The following is a 19337-nucleotide window of genomic DNA, read 5'->3' as shown; positions in this document are numbered from 1 at the left end:
CACAAAACATAAAAGCATTTTTTTCCCCCCCAGGGCAAACTTGATGATTACCAGGATCGAATGAACAAAGGAGAGCGCCTTAATCAAGATCAATTGGTAAAAATTGCAACTTCCACAAATCTCTTTTAGCGGGCTGTCAGTGCTGGATTTTTTTTTTTTTAATATGAACTCAAATTTAAAAATAACTGAGTAGATCTGGCTTCAGCTATACTAATGATGGATTGAAAAGCTACAACGATATATTTTGTGTGTTGGTATTTTTCTTTATTTAGGTTCACAATTGTTAGTATACTGTGGTGAAAACTGACTTAAATATTTAACAGTACTATTGAAATTGATCTGTGGTGGTGCCATAATTAAGGTTATGTTCTGTTTCACACCTAAAGCAGGTTCAGCCTCTTTTATAGGAAAACAATGTAATGACCGAAAGGTCAGCACATAATCTCAATATCAAACTTGAATATTTGGGGGAGTTTAAAGAAAATCTATCAGTTAGAATTTGGCTTCCAAATTCACATTTTGAGACCCATAATTTTTTGGACCCTTCTGTCTTAAAAAATACAAACTGAACAATTTGTGCATAGGTGATAATTTAGGCCTCTCTCAGCTAATGTAAATTGGTTAATTAACAAGGTGAAATAAATTTAACATTGACCATAACTGAATCCTTATGTGCTATAGCTAGCTGAGGGAAAATATGATTTACATTTGATGTTCTCATTCTTCATAATATGTGAAAGCTGCCTGGTATAATTTAAGAGAGGAATAGCACACCATCTTTCTCATATGCCTCAGTAATGTTCTCTGTGTCTGGAATTGAGGGCTAACCTGATACATGGAGTTTGCAATTTGAAGAGGGTTTGTTACATTGGAAGATCTTTTACAAAAGAAGGGCAACTTTGTTACAGATTAGGTCTTCAGCATAACAGCTGCTGCTGCTTTGATGAAGACCTAGATCTGAACCAGAGCTGCTGACCTAGCTGAACAATCTCCTAAAACAGGATTATCATCTAAAGTTTTGTCTACACTGGAATGTTGTCAGCAAAACTTCTGTCATTCAGGGATATTTAACTTCTCCCTCCCCCCGTCATGACAGAAATTTTACTGATGAAAAGTACTGGTTTGAACTGCGCTTCGGCCCCCTCCAAAAGCATTTTACAAGCAGCAGCTACACTGTGAGCATTTTAGCGGCACGGGTGTAGCGGCACAGCTGTGTCGCTAAAAGGTGCACAGTCTAGATAAAGCCTAAATATCTTGTTGCATTGTCACAAATACTGTTGTTCATGAAACTGTTAAGTAGAGCAGTTTGAAAACATGGGCTAGCTAGTTGACTGGGCCACTTGATCCCTTGGGCCCCACAGGCTTAGCCACCTTTTGTACCACACTGGCTTCTTGACAAAAGACAATAACTAAATATGAAGACAACCAAAGACTAAACTCTACAGGCTAAATTTTCTGGGGTACTTAGAAAATATTTTCTCTCTTTAAAAACAAATTATGAACATTTTCACTTTTGGGGGAAGAACTTTCAGCTAGTAATGCTTTTTGTTCAGAAATTTTCAGCTAGCTCTGTTGCTGTTCATAATCAGGAGTGGAGCTTTTGGGGAAATGAGAGAGTTTCATGAAGAGCATGATATTTAATATTGTAATGTGTACATTTGTAAAGATCCTATCTCTGAATAGTGCCATTACTTCATTGAATATCCACATTTAGTTTTCAGTGGGACTTTTGCTTCTGAGTCATTTGAGTGGTGATCCTCAAAAGCACTTATCTTTAAAACAAAGCGCCTGAGAACCTAATTACACAAACACTGCCTTGTGTCAGTTAAGCTAGCTCTGTGTAATACACCTAAAAGAACTTAAAGCAAGGGAGTGGAAAAACTAAAGGCAACAAATTCTACATATCCTCTATTCCTTCACCCTGAGAGAGACATCTCTGTTAGCAAAATCATAATTCATTAAAAATGCTCCGCCATTAACTCTACCCCAACAGATATTTCAGCTGTCTAGTGTCTCCTTCCTCAGACTTGTGTGTAGAACGTGAGAGTTTTGCAAGAGTCTGGCCTGGTTTTGGTGGAGGGGATGAAGGAATATAAATGTAAGATGTGAGCAAATGTTTAAAATTTTTTGGGAAGGAAATCTGTCTACCTGGATGTGTTGCTTTAAATAATAATTTTTTTAATCATGATTTAAATCAGCAAGCAGGAAACCTTGGTTTAAACCATCTGTTTTAATCTTATTTTGCATTTGTACTTAGTTATTTTCTTAAGAAAAAGTTCATTTTCACTGATTGGTATAAACATTAAAACATGTTAATTTGCCATTTAAATATACTATTTCCACTACATTTTTCACTTTTTGCTAACCTAGAGGATTTATTGTGTCTGCCCACAATTACTTATTCAATTATGCAGCTCATCATTTATTCAGAAATGGTGAATGACACTTATTTGCCAGATAAATTTTTATTCAGGATTTGTCAAGTTGCAGTTAGATGGAAATTGAAATTAAATTAAAAATACGCAAACAGCATTTTAAATTTGTCATTAGTTAAATAATTAACTACCTTAAATGCACTGGATATTTAAGAAGTTTCTAAAACATGTTTTGTGTTTAGAATTAACTGATTTTTCAGCAAAGAAAGTATTAACTATTGTTAGTGAACGGACATATTGCCACCATCATGATCACAATGCCTAAAGATGCAGATAGGTCACCCAGTGGGGGAGGAGTTGGTGTGTATGTGGTTTCAAAAATGCCTGTGCAGCAAGGTCGATTGATTTTTAAATCACCAAGTGCCTTGATTTAACATCAATTTTAATTCCCTTTTCCATTTGTACTTCAGTTATTTTCACATGAAAGGTGCTAAATAGAGCCTTTTACACTAGATTTGATACATTTTTGCTACCTAGAAAGGTACACTGTAACTCCACCTCTACCCCGATATAACGCTGTCCTCGGGAGCCAAAAAATCTTACCGCGTTATAGGTGAAACCACGTTGTATCGAACTTGCTTTGATCCACCGGAGCGCGCAGCCTCGCTTCCCGGAGCACTGTTTTAACACGTTATATCCAAATTCATGTAGTATTGGGTCGCATTATATCGGGGTAGAAGTATATATACATTTAAGTGATTAGTTTAATATTTTCAGATTCCTAGTAAGTGGGGTGTGTGAGTGTGTATAGTATGTTAGAAAATGGTGAATGATACATTGCTTATTTACAAGATAACTTTGCTCATGATTCATGTCAAGCTACATTAGGACGGTAACTGAAATTTAATTAAACACAAAATGGCACATAAAATGTATATTAAGCAAGACAACTTTAAATGTTTTGGATACGAAACTTGTCTTTATTAAAACATTTTCACCTTTTTTTACAACTAAATGATTTATAAAACAGAGGAATTGACTGTAGTCAGTGAATTAATCTGATTTTCAGGTCAGCCTTGGGAAAAATTTCAAATATGCCTATGTTAAAAGTGACTGGAGCTGAAGTTCCTGCTCACCTATGTTTCATGAAAGTGACTGTCTTCCGAGTTACTTAGACGCACTTATTGTGCCATATTTATAAAGCTTGACCTCAAAAGATTTTCTGCTGGTTCTTTCATGAAATAGACAAGCAGCCTTTAATGTTTTTGATAGAGGCTTATGGATTCAGCATTTTTTTTTAAATGTTTTAAGAGATTATAAGAAGTTGAGGCTTTAACATATCTTAATTCAGATTTCATTTTAAATACATTTTTCTTTTAAAAAGTAAACTTATTATTTAAATAAAATCATTTTTAAATAATCATCTTTAATTTTTTGTTTTAATCCACCCTGCCAAGGAGATTGGGCATCTAAATCTCACTAGTCACGTGTCTACATCTTATGTACTCAAATAACTTTTGAAAATCTGGCCCCATGTCCTTCTGGTTTTTAGAATAGTAGATCTCATCCTCTCCCACTTGATTTTTAGTCATAATTTGGAAGAGGAAAACAAACTTTCCTGCTTTTTCAGCTCCCCAGTTGCTCAATTTTGAATGAATTAGTCCAAATGAAGAAAATATTCTCTCTGCACCTGCTAACTAAACTGAACCCAGAGTCATCTTCACACAGATGTAGGCATGTATTCCACTTAAGCCTGCACCCACCTAAGTGGAATACACATCTGCATCACATCTTAAAGCACCACAGTTACAGTAAGTAACCGTTTCTTACAGTAAAAGTAGGCCTTAACATAGATGGTAATTTAAAATTTTATTTTAAACTTTTATTTTAAAAAAGAAATGTATTAAATTAAATATCAGGTTTTTGCTTTTTTCTTTAAAATCCTCAATTTTTATCCATCCTGCTTTCCACCCTTTTTCTAGACTGCATTAATTGTAGGTTAGTCTGACCTGGGTTAGTTTTCAAAATGTTTTGCATATAACTCTCTAGGAGTTGTTTTTTGTTTTCATGACACTTGACCCATTTTTAGTTGACTAAAATAGAGTGATCAAACTAAATATTAAAACAACTCTTTCGTGCATGTGCACATGCACGCTGGCCCCTTTATTCCAGAAAGCTAAGTCCTTAATACTTCAAACATTTTGCATGTCTTTTCTACTCGATATATTTGAAGCTTCAAATATCAAATCCTTAACCTCTCTTTATAGTAATCTCATTACTGTTTGAAGATGCTTAACTTATTTTTAGGACAAGGCAGTGCTTTATGCAGGAAGTTATCACTTGGAAGTGCATATCTCTTGCTTTGTAGTAAAGTGTCGCTTTAATTTTTTTTTTTCAAGGATGCAGTGTCTAAGTACCAGGAGGTCACGAATAACCTGGAATTTGCTAAAGAACTGCAGAGGAGTTTCATGGCTCTGAGCCAAGATGTAAGTAAAGGATTGAAAATCAGATGCAGGCTAACAGTTGAAATAGGAAAAACTAAACTCTTTTCTACAAATAAGTAATATTGAATGACTTTTTTTATCTAGAAAGAACCTAATGCACGTTATATTTTGTATATTTGACTTCTTATATTGCAACATGTTAAACACTTGCCTGAAAATAAGGATGCATTTAAACTTCTGACTTACTCTTTTTCTGAGTCTTTCAGACTCAATTCAGTATATTGTTACAAGTTGGTTTCCTGTTAAAAGAAGTTGAGCTCAAAAAGTCTGTTTAAAAGTTTTTTTGTAACACTTAACAGCATGAAAAAAATTAATGTATTACTTTCTTCTTTGAATTCTAAGGCCTTTGAAGCACTTGACAAAACATAACCAAAATAATGAAATGCCTCACAATCCGCTGAACACGTAACATGAGTGGTATTCAACAGTAACGCACCAGTTCAGTAATGGTAAAATTGTCATAAATCAACAAATTAAAAAGGAAGCAGGAGGGATGCCACAGATGCGTTTAGGCTTGTGTTCAGAGGCTGAGTGGTGGTTGTTTGTTTTTTTAAAATATTTATATTGCAGGTCCCCTTATGCTAGGCCACTGTGCCATAATAAACTGTAGTCTCTGCCTCAGATAAATTAGGCCTTGTCTACATTATAAAATTAAGTCGACCTAAGTTAGGTTGATGAACAGCCAGCACAGTAATTACTACATTGTGTGGCACTGATAGCTGTAGCCCTTCTGTACTGGGGCTGACAGCCAGAGCTGCCAGTGGCAAGCTGATGGTTTGGGCTGTGGGGCCAGCATGAACACTGCATTGGGCTAACTACATCAACCTAAGGGCTACACCTCTCGTGAAAATGGAATTAAGTTGATGTAGTGGGCGACTTACATAAGCAGCAGCACTGTTGTAGTGTAGACACTTAGAGTTAGGGCGACGTAAATTGCGTTACATCCACCTAACTCTGTAGTATAATCCAAGCCTGAGAGTGAACCCTATTACTTGAGAGGACATACGAATACAGGAAAGTTGTCAAGTCAGATGAGACGTGGCTCTCATAAAGGAAAATTTGAGTCTTAAAGTTAATTGGATATTCCTAAATTGAAGATTCTTCTTTCAAATGTTGTTTATAGGTTAAAATCTTCTAATGAACAATGATAAACTATTAATTCTTATTTTCATACATCTTAACATTTTAATTTTATTGGTAATTCCATTCGATGTGTAGACATTTCCAATCCTGTGAACTTTTTCTTTGTTTCCTCCGCCCACTGCCTCAACCATAGCAAGGTGTACTAAACCTCTTCATTCATACTGCTACTCCTGAAGGAATTCTGCACCAAAAAAATTAAAATTCTGCACACAATATTTTAAAATTCTGCGAGTTTTATTTGCCAATAAATAAATGTGGAGGCTCCAGCATGGCAGTGGGGAGCACAGGCACTGGTTTCACGGAAGTGGGAGATTTCCAAGTCAGCATCCAACGAGCGAGGGAGTGTTGATGCTGCATCCAATTCTGACACAGTGCAATGGCCAGGCCTGTCCCTCTGCACCAGGAGTGGGCAAGTAGGCTTGGGCAGGCAGGATCCAAGTGTGATGGGGGGGCTTAGTGTGGTGGTATCTAGATGTGGATTGAGAGGGTTTTGTGGGGGGCAATCTGGGTGAGGGTGGCTCGGAGTGTGTGAGTATGGGGGAATCTGGATGCATGGAGGTTTGTTAGGGAGGTTCTGAGTGCAGCGGTAATGGGACTCTGCAGGGGGATCCAGGTGAAGTGTTTGGGCCTCAACAGGGGGAGGGGTCTGGTTGTAGGGGGATGAGGCTTGGCAGGAGGGCTCAGCAGGGGGAGGGATCTGGGTACTGGGGGCTTGTTAGGGTGGTGCATGGGGGGTGGGGCTTGGTGGGTTGAGTGCAGGGGCTCAGCAGCGGATGGTCTTGGTGCAGGAGTGGGGGTCCAGATTAAGGGGGGAGGGGCTCAGCAGGGGATTTGGGTGCAGGAGGGCTCTGTGGGGTTGGGGTTCGAGTGCAGGTGATTGGTGTAGGTCTGGGAGCAGAAGAATGAGGCTTGGTGAGGGAGTCCGGATGCATGGGGTTGGGTGGATGGTAGAACAGCTCCCCACACTCCACTCCAACTGTAATTGAGGAGCAGTGGGGGGCAGGAAGCAGGTAGGCAGGGGTATGCAACTTCCTGCAACCAGGGGATGTGTGATGCAGTTCTGGCTGCTCTTTGTAGTGGAAGAGAGAGTCCTGTCCTCCCGCAGCCCACCTAGGACTAGCAGCTGAGCCCAGTGAAGGGTAAGAGCCACTGGCTGGGGCAACCGCAGCAATGTATAGGTAAGGGTACGTTTTAGTCGTGGATATTTTTAGTAAAAGTCATGGACAGGTCACAGTCCTGTGACTTGTCCATGACTTTTACTATATACCCCTGACTGAAACTTGGGAGGGGGGCTGGGGCAGTCTCACTGCCTGGCTCCTGCGAAGCGGCATCGTATGCTTATATGCCTCTGCTCTGCCCCAAGTCCCGGTTCTTCAGCTCTCGTTGGCTGGGAACTGCAGCCAATGGGAGCTGCGGGCACAGTGCCTGCGGACAGAGGCAGCACATGGAGCTAGCAGCTGAGGGAGGAGAGTTTCTGTTGCCTTTCTGGGGAGCCCCCCATCCCCAGAGTAAGCATGGCCCTACACCCCAGTCTCCAGCCCTGAACACCCCCCACGCCCAGCCCCTCCACACATCTAAACTCCTGCTGTAGGTGGCCCTGAGACTGCCCCAGCAACAGCCAGTACGACTGGCCCAGGGCTGCCCAAGCTGCTCAGATGGCTCCCAGGCCAGCTGCATAGGCCGCTGCTGAAGTCCTGGAAAGTAACAGAATCCATGACCTCTGTGACAAACATCGAGCCTTAAGTATACGGCCCAAAACCTCAGGCCCCCTAACACACCGAGGTCCAGAACAACATGGTCCCCTTCACCAGCTGTCTCAGCACCCTTAGAGACATGAGGACATAGCTAAAGGTGGCAACCTGCTGACCACTCGCATCTCATCGTCAGCAGATGAAACAATAATGCTACCATCCCCTACTATGAGGGATGATTTCAAATCTTTTCAAGTCTCTTCAAAAGGGTAGCTGAATCTCTGGGCGTTTTGCTAGCGCAGGTACCGGAGACCCAACACAAGCTCATGGACGTACTCCAGGCGTCCCCAGCAGCGAAGATAGTACTGCCAATTAATGATGGCATCATGGACCCTGCAAAAATAACCTGGCAGATACCTGTCACAGCCCCTCCCTCCTGTAAGAAACTTTACCAAAAGTATTATGTGCCAGCAAAAGCGACTGAGTTTTTATTCACCCATCCTGCACCAAACTTGCTGGTGGTGGATGTGGTCAACCAAAAGGAAAACCACCACTGGTCCGGAATTACTTTGTGGGATAAGGACTGGAAAAGGCTAGACCTTTTCGGTCAGAAAGCCTACTTCTCTGCCACACTCCAGTTCCACATAGCCAATTATTTGGCTGTACTGGCAAAATACACACACAATCTGTTTCACAAAATGTTGGAATTAACATAAGAACGGCCACACTGGGTCAGACCAAAGGTCCATCTAGCCCAGTATCTTGTCTTCCGACAGTGGCACATGCCAGGTGCTCCAGAGGGAATGAACAAAACAGGTAATCATCCATTGATTATGATTAGAGCCAGTAGCTTGATAGCAGTGGTGGTTAGGCCTCAGTGATTTAGGGCCAAATTAGTGATTTGCGTTACCCAAAAGAGCCACAGTTGTGGGAATTTATAGATTCATTTACCATACTACTATATAGTCATGTTTGACGGGGGTGCACGTGTATAGATAGATAGATACATAGATAAATTCTCACAGCAAAATGATTGACCAAGTATTATTTTGTCAACTACAATTTGGTTAATAATGTAAAAGCATCCTGATTGGTTGTTAATTATATCACAGTATTTTAATATGTTCTGTGAAGAGCTGCAAGAGACATATCAAACAGCCACTTGCGGCTCGTGTGCCTCAGTCTTGATTATCACTGCTTTATATAAACAAAATATAGTACTTGTGGTGGCATTTAAAAGCCAGTTCCCTGGATACATAGATCATTTTGAGTTGTAGTCTAAGTCGATCTGGTACAGAATCTATCTTAAGTAGTCTAACATTCCCCTTTCCTTGTGAGCAGATCCAGAAAACAATAAAGAAGACAGCCCGGCGGGAGCAACTGATGCGAGAAGAAGCTGAACAGAAGCGTTTAAAGACTGTGCTTGAACTGCAGTTTATTTTGGACAAGTTAGGAGACCACGAAGTGCGCAGTGACCTGAAACAAGGATCAAATGGCGTCCCTGTACTGACAGAGGAAGAACTGACAATGCTGGATGAGTTTTACAAGCTAGTTGACCCTGAGCGGGACATGAATATGAGGTAACGTGCTAGTTTTACTGTTAAGTAATCTCTGTAATGTTAATATTGATCAGTGCATTTATTGTAATTATCTGCAGCATAAGAATTTTGAGACCTGTTGAGTAATGTTATGCTTCAATTAATATTTTTGTTGAAGGTTGAACGAACAGTATGAACAAGCATCCATTCACCTGTGGGACTTACTGGAAGGGAAGGATAAGCCTGTTTGTGGAACTACCTGTAAGTATGTTTAAAGTAGAACATTGAATGCAAGAAGAAAATATACTAAATATATGAGTAAAAGTTACATTACAAATGCCTGTGATTTATAGTTTTAACTATAAGAATTGCTATCTTTTGCTAATTGCTTGTCTGGATAGTGACTGAATTATCTTAGTCTCAGCTATGTTGTAATTGTACAGTTCAATGAAATGCTAACTTACTGCATGTTGTATTTGGCACTGACATAGCCTTACTCATCACTTACTGGGCCCACAATTTCTGCTGCTTCAGTGGTGTTCTGTCACTGATGGTGCTTATTAGCTGTTTTTTTTTGCTTTTTAGAAAACTGGGGAGTTAGGCAAGGAATATTTTTCAATGAAGTATGTGCTTGGTTAGTTTTAGACCTTAAACAAGGCAAGTTATGACTTTTTTTTAATGGAATGCTTAAATGGTAGCCAAATTTTCAGGAGAGCTCAGCTTTTGTTGAGGTGCTTGAATGGGAGTTAAGCTCTTTGGAAAATCTGGCAAGAATAGCATCTGGTTTCTTAGCAAGAAATGGTTTGTTTCATTAGTGTAAGTAAATCCATCTACATATGTGGTTTTATGAAAACAGCTGTAATATATATAGTTTGTCTACTGTTATATCCAAACGTATTGCTTAATTTGAGATGAAGTGAAACTTCCTGTTGGAGGAATTAAAGGAGTGTGGTTTTAAAACCAGTCTCAGCAAAAGTACAACTTTTAATGGCTGTTTGTTATATTTCACAGAATGGATGTTTTGAAGTATGTTTGTGTGAATAAGAATAAGATAAACCATTAAAGGATTAGGGGCTTAATATTTTCAGGGTTGGTTGCTTTTTTCTGAAAACTGCTATAACTGTTGAGGTAATAATTCTCTGACAATAATGATACTTTGTGATTTTGGACCAAGTAGATAATTTAGGCTGAAAATGTGACATAAGGATGTGCTTACCTTGTCAAGAATTGTTAAAAACAACTTACAAGAGTTTTAGGAAGTTTTTTTTGTACGTAAAGCAGAATTTTTGCAAGAAAAAGCAATCTTTGCATATGCTTTTATTTACAGTTGCTGTTTATTCTACAGTTGAAATTGTCCTCTATTTTCTTCATCGTTACAAAATGTGGTGTTAAAATCGGGGTTTTGTTTCTAGTATTTATTTTTAGTATTACAAGTAATGCACAAAAGAAATTACTTGTAATCATAACATAACATGGCACTTTAAATGGCAACTAGATACTATTAGGATTTTTCTGTGTGGGCCCAAGATATGTAGATGTGTGCTTTACAATGCATTCAGCTTATTATGGAAGTGCTGGTTGTGAATCCATATTTTAAACTGAATTCCATTTTGCACTTAAAGCAGGGATTTAACTTCTTTGCTATATGTGAAAAATGTGGTGTATCCTCCAAAGTTACACAATTTAATTTTTGAGCACAGAAGTAAATTTTAGAAAATTCAGTAGATTAGTTGGATATAAAATCCATTGAAAACTGTGTTCTTTAAGAAATTTAGCATCTACCATACTTAAATTCATTTGGGAGTGAATTTAACAGAAGAAAATTCTTCAAACTCTCCATATATAAAAGTAATAGAAATCTTGTCTATGCTATATTTGAAGAACTTTTGTTGTAAAAAGCTACCTTATTAAAAAATGTATATAGTTAGGATATAGGCTTACAGACCGGTTCAGATCAGCTTTTACCTCTGATGTCAAATGACTCCTTGTATCCCAACCATTTGCCACTATTCCTCTGCAGCTAATTTGTATGCAACAGTTCTATTGGTTGTAATATGTTGGTGAGATAAAGACTGGACACATGGCAAAAGTTCTCATTGGCAGATTACTTGGCCTGGCTGTTGCTGTTCTTCATCTTTGAGTAGATGCAGCTGTGTATTCCGTTTAGAGGTTGTGTGTGTGCGCACATTTATGCCAGCCAAAGCTGAAGAAACTTCTCTCATAGCTGTACCTGTAGGGGGGCAGTGCTTATGCCTAATGACTAGCACTTCCCCTGGCTCTGAGATGCGCCTTCCCTTCTGTTTTACTGCCTGTGTCTGGGGTTGGAGCTCTGTCATTTTCACCTCCCAATCCCTTAGTATAGTGTTAGCTGTAGTTTAGTTTAAGTCTTTCCCTGGTGATGTCTTCACCAGGGTTTAAAAATCTGTGGTGTGGGGGGAATGATCCTCACATGTGGAACGTGCTGGGCCTAAGCAAAGCCTACATCAAAGAGCGGTGTTCAATTTGCAGATTATTTACCAAATGCACTCAAGTGGCAAGGGACCATCGGAGGACATATGGATTGGTTAAAACTCCAACTTGTCTGCATCCTACTATGGGATCTGTGCCCCCTTTCTGGGGCAGTCCCCCTGTCTTGGGGGAAGCACGCTGCCCAAATGTGCACTGCAGATGATACTGCTGTTGCTAACTGCCATAGTGGCACCTCTGCACTGCCGTCATGTACACCCCCAAGAATCACAGCATAACCCTAGACTTTGCACTCATTCCAGGACTCTAGGGTTATGCTGTGGTTCTGAGGCGTGTACACAGACCTTACGGAGATCTTGCTTATTCTTGCATTATCAATGTCTAACAACTTCTTTCATGATACATTTTAAGATACTTACCCTCTAGGATTTAGTAAAAAATTAAGTTCAGCTTTTCATAAATTCAGGAAGCAGAATTGCTTCAAAATGACTTTGGAGTTGTCATCTGCTCTTTAAATTACCATGGTTTAATGTGCAAACAGTCAGTATGCAGTGCTGACACAACTCGAGAAATACTTTTCATTTCTGATCCTTAAAATCCAGAGGGCATTCTGTGGTAGATAATTAAATTGAAAGTGATATTAGACTAGTTTTGGACAGTAAATGTTTCCTACCAATAAATGGAAAATAAGTTTTATGAGATTTGTTGGGGGTGGACATCATCCTGGAAAATAGTTATGATCTTTTTGTCTATACTTGACCAGAGTTTAATTCCTTTGCAGATAAGGCGCTGAAGGATGTTGTTGAACGCATTCTTCAAACTAGTTATTTTGATAGTACCCACAACCATCAGAATGGACTGTGTGAGGAAGAGGAGGCAGCTCCTGCACCTACAGTGGAAGATCCTGTAGCAGAAGCTGGTAAGTATACATTTATCTGTTTGGGTCTCCATGTGTAAGTTGTAGGTCTACTGTTATCCCTACTTGCTGGGATCCATGAGAGCAGTGGAAAGATAATTACAAATGTGAAAAAAATCAAGCTCTTATATCTAAACTATTCAGTCAGTCTAGTGCGTTAGACAGAATTTCATGCTTTGTAAAAGAACATGTGTAGCCTGGCTACATATAGATAAATGCAAAGTGAATAAATGTGAAGAATGAGCTAACTAGCGATTAAAATCCTGAATATAGCAGCAGCCTAATGAGGCCCAGCCACTTAATGGGATCTACACTGAGTGGGCAAAGATTCAATATATGCACTCAAGACAAAGCTCATTGCAACTTCTAAACGAGGAATACAACTTAACAGTGAAACTGCTTATGTGGTATCATGTAGATTAAAAGTGGTCACCACATCTTGCTTTCCTACATCTTTCTAGTCTAGTTTGCTGTAGAGCTGTAGATTTAAGAACAGAATAGAACCTATGTTCTCATAACTCTAAAATCACAAAGATTAAACCAAACAGTGTTTGTCAAAGGAAGATAAACTGTTAAACTACTGGTTGGGATTTTACTGTTTCCCCCTCCAAAGTCTAAAGGAAAGAGTAACATACACATTTACTTAATGGAATGTGCCTAAAATAGTATATTTTTCTCATAGAACCTGAGCCAACAGAAGAATACACTGAACCAAGTGAAGTTGAATCAACTGAGGTACTATTCAGTGGAAAGATTGCAGTCACTATTTTAGCTTTAATGCCACTGTCTGTCTTTCATACTCTCTCATTTTTATTTTAGTATGTAAACAGACAATTCATGGCGGAGACTCAGTTCAGCAGCAGTGAGAAGGAACAGGTAGATGAGTGGACAGTTGAAACGGTTGAGGTAAGATGTCTTATGTGCTGCTGGTAAAATTGCAGTCCCTGTTTTCACTGACTCGCAACTCTTCAAAACATTCATAATATTTTTTAACCCAAAAATAAACCTTTTTACCAGTCTTGAGCTGGCCATATTCTCCTGTATTGTGTACCTAGCTCGAAGATCTCTATAGTACTAACCTTGCATGTAGCTGAATCTCAATGGGGAAGTTGCTTTAGTAGTGTAGTAGTAGGTTGGGGAGGTGGAACTTGAAGAGTAACAAGCAGGTTTAAAATTGTCACTGATGTATAACCAATGTAGAACTTCTAAATTATAGTTACAGCTATTGACAGCATTATGGAGCTGTATTGCTTTATGCAGTTCCCTGATGATACAGTTAATGCCACATGTAAACTCAACCACAACTTATATTGCCCGCCAGGTGTGCACAAGTCTGCTCAGAAGTAGATAAACCTATATGTACTACATATATTTACTTCTAGAAGAAAAGTCATACTTATAAAGAAAATTAATGCATTATTCATTCTTCATACAAGTCATGAAAATGAGTGTTTTGGACACATGAATTACAACACTAATAGGAAGAATTTTACAAATACTGTGACTTGCATAGATTTATTATCTACATATTTAAATCCGTCACTGTACTATGACGGGCTCTTTACACACATTTTCATGTATTGGAGAGAATAGTTATCCACTGTCCTATTTCATAACTTCTTGATTGGTGGATTGGACATGAACTTATTCTATCCATTAGGAAGACAAGAAGCAAATTCCAGAGCTGCTACCTTCCAAGAATGATATATTTTTTCCCCTTTGACTCCATATGGTGCTTTCCTGGCTCTTTCAGCCATGAGATGGAGTAACTGCCTGTCGCTGCTTCAGGATTTCTTGGAGAAGAGGAATCATCTTGATATCTGCTCTGCCAGATATAACCAGTCCATCAGAAATTCATGATCCACAGATTTATTCATGGCCTTCAGAATGAACAGTACCTGGAATGGATGTGAGACACCAGTCTATAGAAGATTTTCCATTTGTATAGCTGTGCTGATGACTGTGCCATATTCTGATGCTTATATCCCATTCCTTGACTTAAAATTAGGTCTGTCAAGTGATTAATCCGTTTAGTCACACAATTAAACAATAATAGAATGCCATTTATTTGATTTTTTTTTTTGGTGTTCTCTACATTTTCAAATATATTGATTCAGTTACAGCACAGAATACAAAATGTACAGTGCTTGTGTTCATTTTTTATTACAAGTATTTGCACTGTAAAAAAGGAAAAAATAAGTAATATTTTTCCGTTCACCTAATACAAGTACTGTAGTGCAATCTTTTTATCCTGCAAGTTGAGCTTAGAAATGTAGAACTATGTACAAAAATACATTGTTTTATTTTTTAATGCAGTTCAACATTTTGGAGCCTGCAAATCCATTCAGTCGTCCTCCTTGTTCAGCCAATTGCTCAGACAAACAAATTGGTTTACATTTGCAGGATATAAAGAAGTGAAAGCAAAAAGAGCACTGCAAATCAACATACAATTATGTTAAGGCCCCTTCTTGCATCATGTGCACCAATCACCTCCTAGCATTTCAAGGACTGCAATCCCAAGCATAGCAACAAATATTAGTGGCTTTCAGCTTCAAATTGCTGCCTCAAAGCATCACTGATCTTTATGGCCCCGTGTTATGCCCCTCTAATAGCCCTGGTCTCCGGCTGTTCAAACTCCGCCTCCAGGTGCTGAGCCTCTGCGATCCAGCCCTGAGTGAAGCTTTCACCCTTCCCTCCACAAATATTATGGAATGTACAGCACGCGACTGTAAGCATAGGAATATTGTCATCGGCCATGTCCAGCTTCCCACACAGGCGTCGCCAGCGGGCTTTTAAATGGCCAAATGCACACTTCACAGTCATTCTGCACTTGCTCAGCCTGTTGTTGAACTGCTCCTTGCTGCTGTCAGATTGCCCCGTGTATGACTTCATAAGCCATGGCATTAAGAGGTAGGTGGGGTTTCCCAGGATCACAATGCGTGTTTTGACTTCCCCTACGGTGGTGGTCTGGTCAGGGAAGAAAGTTCCTGCTTGCAGCTTCTGGAACAGGCCAGTGTTCCAAAACATGCATGCGTCATGCACCGGATCAGCCTGTGTTTAATGTCTGTGAAACGCCCACGGTGATCCACAAGTTCCTGGAACACCATTAAGAAATTCTCCTTGTAATTAATGTACTCAGTGGCTAGGTGGTCTGATGCCAGAGTTGGAATGTGTGCGCCATCGATCGCCCCTCCGCAGGTAGGGAAGTCCATTTGTGCAAAACCATCCATGCTGTCACGCACGTTGTCCAGAGTCACGGTCTTTCGGAGCAGGATGCGATTAATGGCCCTGCACACTTCCATCAACACAACTCCAATAGTTGACTTTCCCACTCCGAACTTGTTAGCAACCGATCAGTAGCAGTCTGGAGTAGCCAGCTTCCATGATGCAATCGCCACATGCTTTTCCAGTGACAGAGAAGCTCTCATTCACGTGTCCTTGCGCCACAGGGCTGGGGCGAGCTCATCACATAGTCCCATAGATGTGGCTTTCCTTGTCTGAAAGTTCTGCAGCCACTGCTAGTCATCCAAGATGTGCATGACGATGTGATCCCACCACTCAGTGCTTGTTTCCTGAGCCCAAAAACGACGTTCAGCTGTCATCAGCACCTCCATGAATGCCACAAGCAATCTCATGTCGTAGCTACTATGTGTGGTGAGATCAATGTCGCACTCCTCTTGCCTTTGTAGTTTAAGGAATAACTGCGCTGCCACTCATGATGTGTTGGTCAGTGAGAATAGCGTACTGGTCAACAGCTCAGGATCTATTCCTGCTGTCCGAAAGAGGCAGGGCAGGGCGCGCAGTACGCAAACTGTTGAAAGATGGTGCCAAATTCAGACGGAAGCACAGAAATTGCTGGGATGCGAAGCAATGAATCACGGGGCATTAGGACAGTCTTAGCGGCAAAAGAGAAAGAGGTGCTCTGTGGGATAGATGCCCATAGTGCACAGCTCTGAATAGTGGTGTAAGTGTGAACACGCTATTGCGCAGGCAGCTGTCAGTATGAACACACAACAGCGGTTTTCCTTGAGCGTTCTCTGAGCCACGTTGTAACTGCCGGCACTGTAACTTTGCAAATGTAGACATGCCCTAAGTGTGCCCACATGGGGAGTTATACTGGAATAGCTATTTTGGTAAACTTCCAAGTGGAGACACTTCCCTAGTCTCCGTGGTAGAGAAATAAACAATTGATTTTTGCATTTCACCTATCAAAAACAATGCACCACAATAGTGGGTGGATAGATACTGAATAATTGAAGTAATTGCAGTGGTTGAGCAGTTCATAGTTTTGAAAAAAGCAAAGGAAATGTATAGGAAAACAAAGGCATTAAACCTCCTTCTAGGATATCTACATACTGGTAATAGAGGTCATTGTGCGAGCATTGTAGAAAGCTACAGTAATACTCTTTTCCAAGAACTTGGTGGTGTTTTGCACTTACTAGTTTTGCCAAACCTTTGTCATTAAAGTTCCAAGTTTTTACTCTTTGATAAATTGCTTCTGATATTGTCTCAACCAGATATGTAGATGAAACCCATGAGCCAATTGTTACTTTCTCACTAGGTTGTAAATTCACTCCAGCAACAACCACAAGCTACATCTCCTCCAGTTCCTGAACCCCATGCTCTCACTACTGTTACTCAAGCAGACCCTCTTGTTAGGAAACAGCGAGTACAGGACCTTATGGCACAGATGCAGGGCCCATACAACTTCATGCAGGTATGTAGTTGCTCTGCTGTGGTGAATTGGTTTAAGAAGGAGGCTAAACTCTTAATTTGTTAGTAATTCCTCAGTTTTATAAAGTAAAAATAATAAAGCCATCTAACTAGTCAAGAGCAGGTTACCTGCTTGTTTTTTGTATTTTATTCTGTTTGCCTATGAAAACAAGCTGCCATAGTTACATTATCTTCTCTTCAGTGTATGCTTCATAGTCGTGAGGTACATTCTGTAATTTTGGGTTTGTGAATGGTGCAGGAAAATCCTTGAAATCTTAGTTGATTTTAAATACATTGATATTCCTATTTTTTGTTTTTCTAAAAAAAGACCAAATCCCTGATCATAACAACATAATTTAATACATTTTTAAAAGTATGCTTGAATCCTGTTGAATTATTCTATTAGGATTCCATGTTGGAGTTTGAGAATCAGACTCTTGATCCTGCCATCGTATCAGCACAGCCCATGAATCCAGCACAAAACTTGGATATGCCTCAGATGGTTTGCCCTCCAGGTTTGTAATGGTAAATCATAAAACTGCATCTTGGGGAAGGTTTGCAAAATTAACTTGATTTCAGGCATTCCTAACCCTACTATCTCTAAGCTTAAACCCACTTGGTGTTCAGTGAGGTCCTTATGTGATTTTCATGGAATATAGCTGTGCTGCGGAGCACTTTGTAGACATCTAGTAGTCTGTTGCCCTAATTTTCATTTGTGGCATTAGTGTATAAATTATTGCCCCAAATCTGTGGTAATTGGGTGTCCTTTCAATTATTTGAACTCAAGATCAAGCATTTGGCTTGTGAAGGACACGATGTCATTGTGCTGTAGTCTAGTATTTCTGCATTTAGTGGATAATTCTGACCTTAATCTCTGTGCCTCAGTTCCCTTTCTGTAAAATTCAGATAATACTCCCTCATCTCACAGGGGTAGTCAAAAAACACTTGTCACTCAGACACTATAGTGATGAACACCATAGAAAAGTCCATGAGAAAATTAATAATTGTTTTCAGAGCAGGGTTTGATCAGCCTTCAGTAATTAAGGCATGGAGTCACTCATTAAACAATAAGGAGAAAACAAAACATTGAAGAACTGCTCATTTAAGTGAGTACTATCCATTCTGTGGTCTAAATGAATCAGGAATCCTGTGGGGGGGAAGTAGTTTGTGACCAGGTAATCTAAAGACTCTATCATACATATGCACACGGGGGCAGAATTACGGTTGCACAGGCAACATTAATTCTGACATTGCCTAACTTTTTTGAGTGCTTAACTTTAGGGCTGTCAAGCAATTAAAACAATAATGGAATACTATTTACATTTTTTACATTTTCTACATTTTCAAGTATGTTCAGTTACAACACAGAATACAAAATGTACAGTGCTCACTTCATATATTTTTATTACAAATATTTGCATTGTCCAAAAAAAAGTGTTTTTCAATTCACCTAATACAAGTACTGGTAGTGCAATATCTTTTTAATGGAAATTGAACTTACAAATGTAGAGTTATGTACCAAAAATATCTGCATTCAAAAATAAAACAATTTAAAACTTTAGAGCCCATGAGTCCACTCAGTCCTCCTCCTTGTTCAGCCAATTGTCCAGACAAACAAGTTGGTTTACATTTGCAGGAGATAATGGTGCCTGCTTCTTGTTACAATGTCACCTGAAAGTGAGAACAGGCGTTCGCATGGCACTGTTATAGCCGATGTCGCAAGGTATCTTACATGCCAGATGTGCTGAAGATTCCTATATCCCTTCATGCTTCAACCACCATTCCAGAAGACATACATCTGTGCTGATGATGGGTTCGGCTTGATAACAATCCAAAGCTGTGCACACTGGCGCTTGTTCGTTTTCATCATCTGAGTCAAGATGCCACCAACAGAAGATTGTTTGTTTGTTTTTGTCTTTTTTGGTGGTTCTATTCTGTAGTTTCCGCATTCGAATGTTGCTCTTTTAAGACTTCTGAGAGCATGCTCCACA

General features: G+C 39.6%; 1 protein-coding gene across 2 annotated transcripts in view; it reads left to right on the top strand.

The window, feature by feature from the left end:
- CAPRIN1 (cell cycle associated protein 1) overlaps window positions 1-19337 on the top strand; it is a 64287-nt gene that overhangs the window by 16604 nt on the left and 28346 nt on the right. For both annotated transcript variants that reach the window (XM_030560075.1, XM_030560074.1), the window contains exons 3-11: window positions 34-96; window positions 4775-4861; window positions 9055-9293; window positions 9430-9512; window positions 12499-12636; window positions 13316-13368; window positions 13453-13539; window positions 17195-17350; window positions 17753-17861. In XM_030560075.1, the coding sequence (XP_030415935.1) occupies window positions 34-96; window positions 4775-4861; window positions 9055-9293; window positions 9430-9512; window positions 12499-12636; window positions 13316-13368; window positions 13453-13539; window positions 17195-17350; window positions 17753-17861 (1015 nt within the window). The remainder of the gene's footprint in view (window positions 1-33; window positions 97-4774; window positions 4862-9054; window positions 9294-9429; window positions 9513-12498; window positions 12637-13315; window positions 13369-13452; window positions 13540-17194; window positions 17351-17752; window positions 17862-19337) is intronic.

The sequence above is a fragment of the Gopherus evgoodei genome, chromosome 4 (assembly GCF_007399415.2).
Source record: "Gopherus evgoodei ecotype Sinaloan lineage chromosome 4, rGopEvg1_v1.p, whole genome shotgun sequence".
Lineage (NCBI taxonomy): Eukaryota > Metazoa > Chordata > Testudines > Testudinidae > Gopherus > Gopherus evgoodei.
Note: the sequence above shows the minus strand (reverse complement) of the source record. Positions and strands in the feature narration are given on the sequence as shown.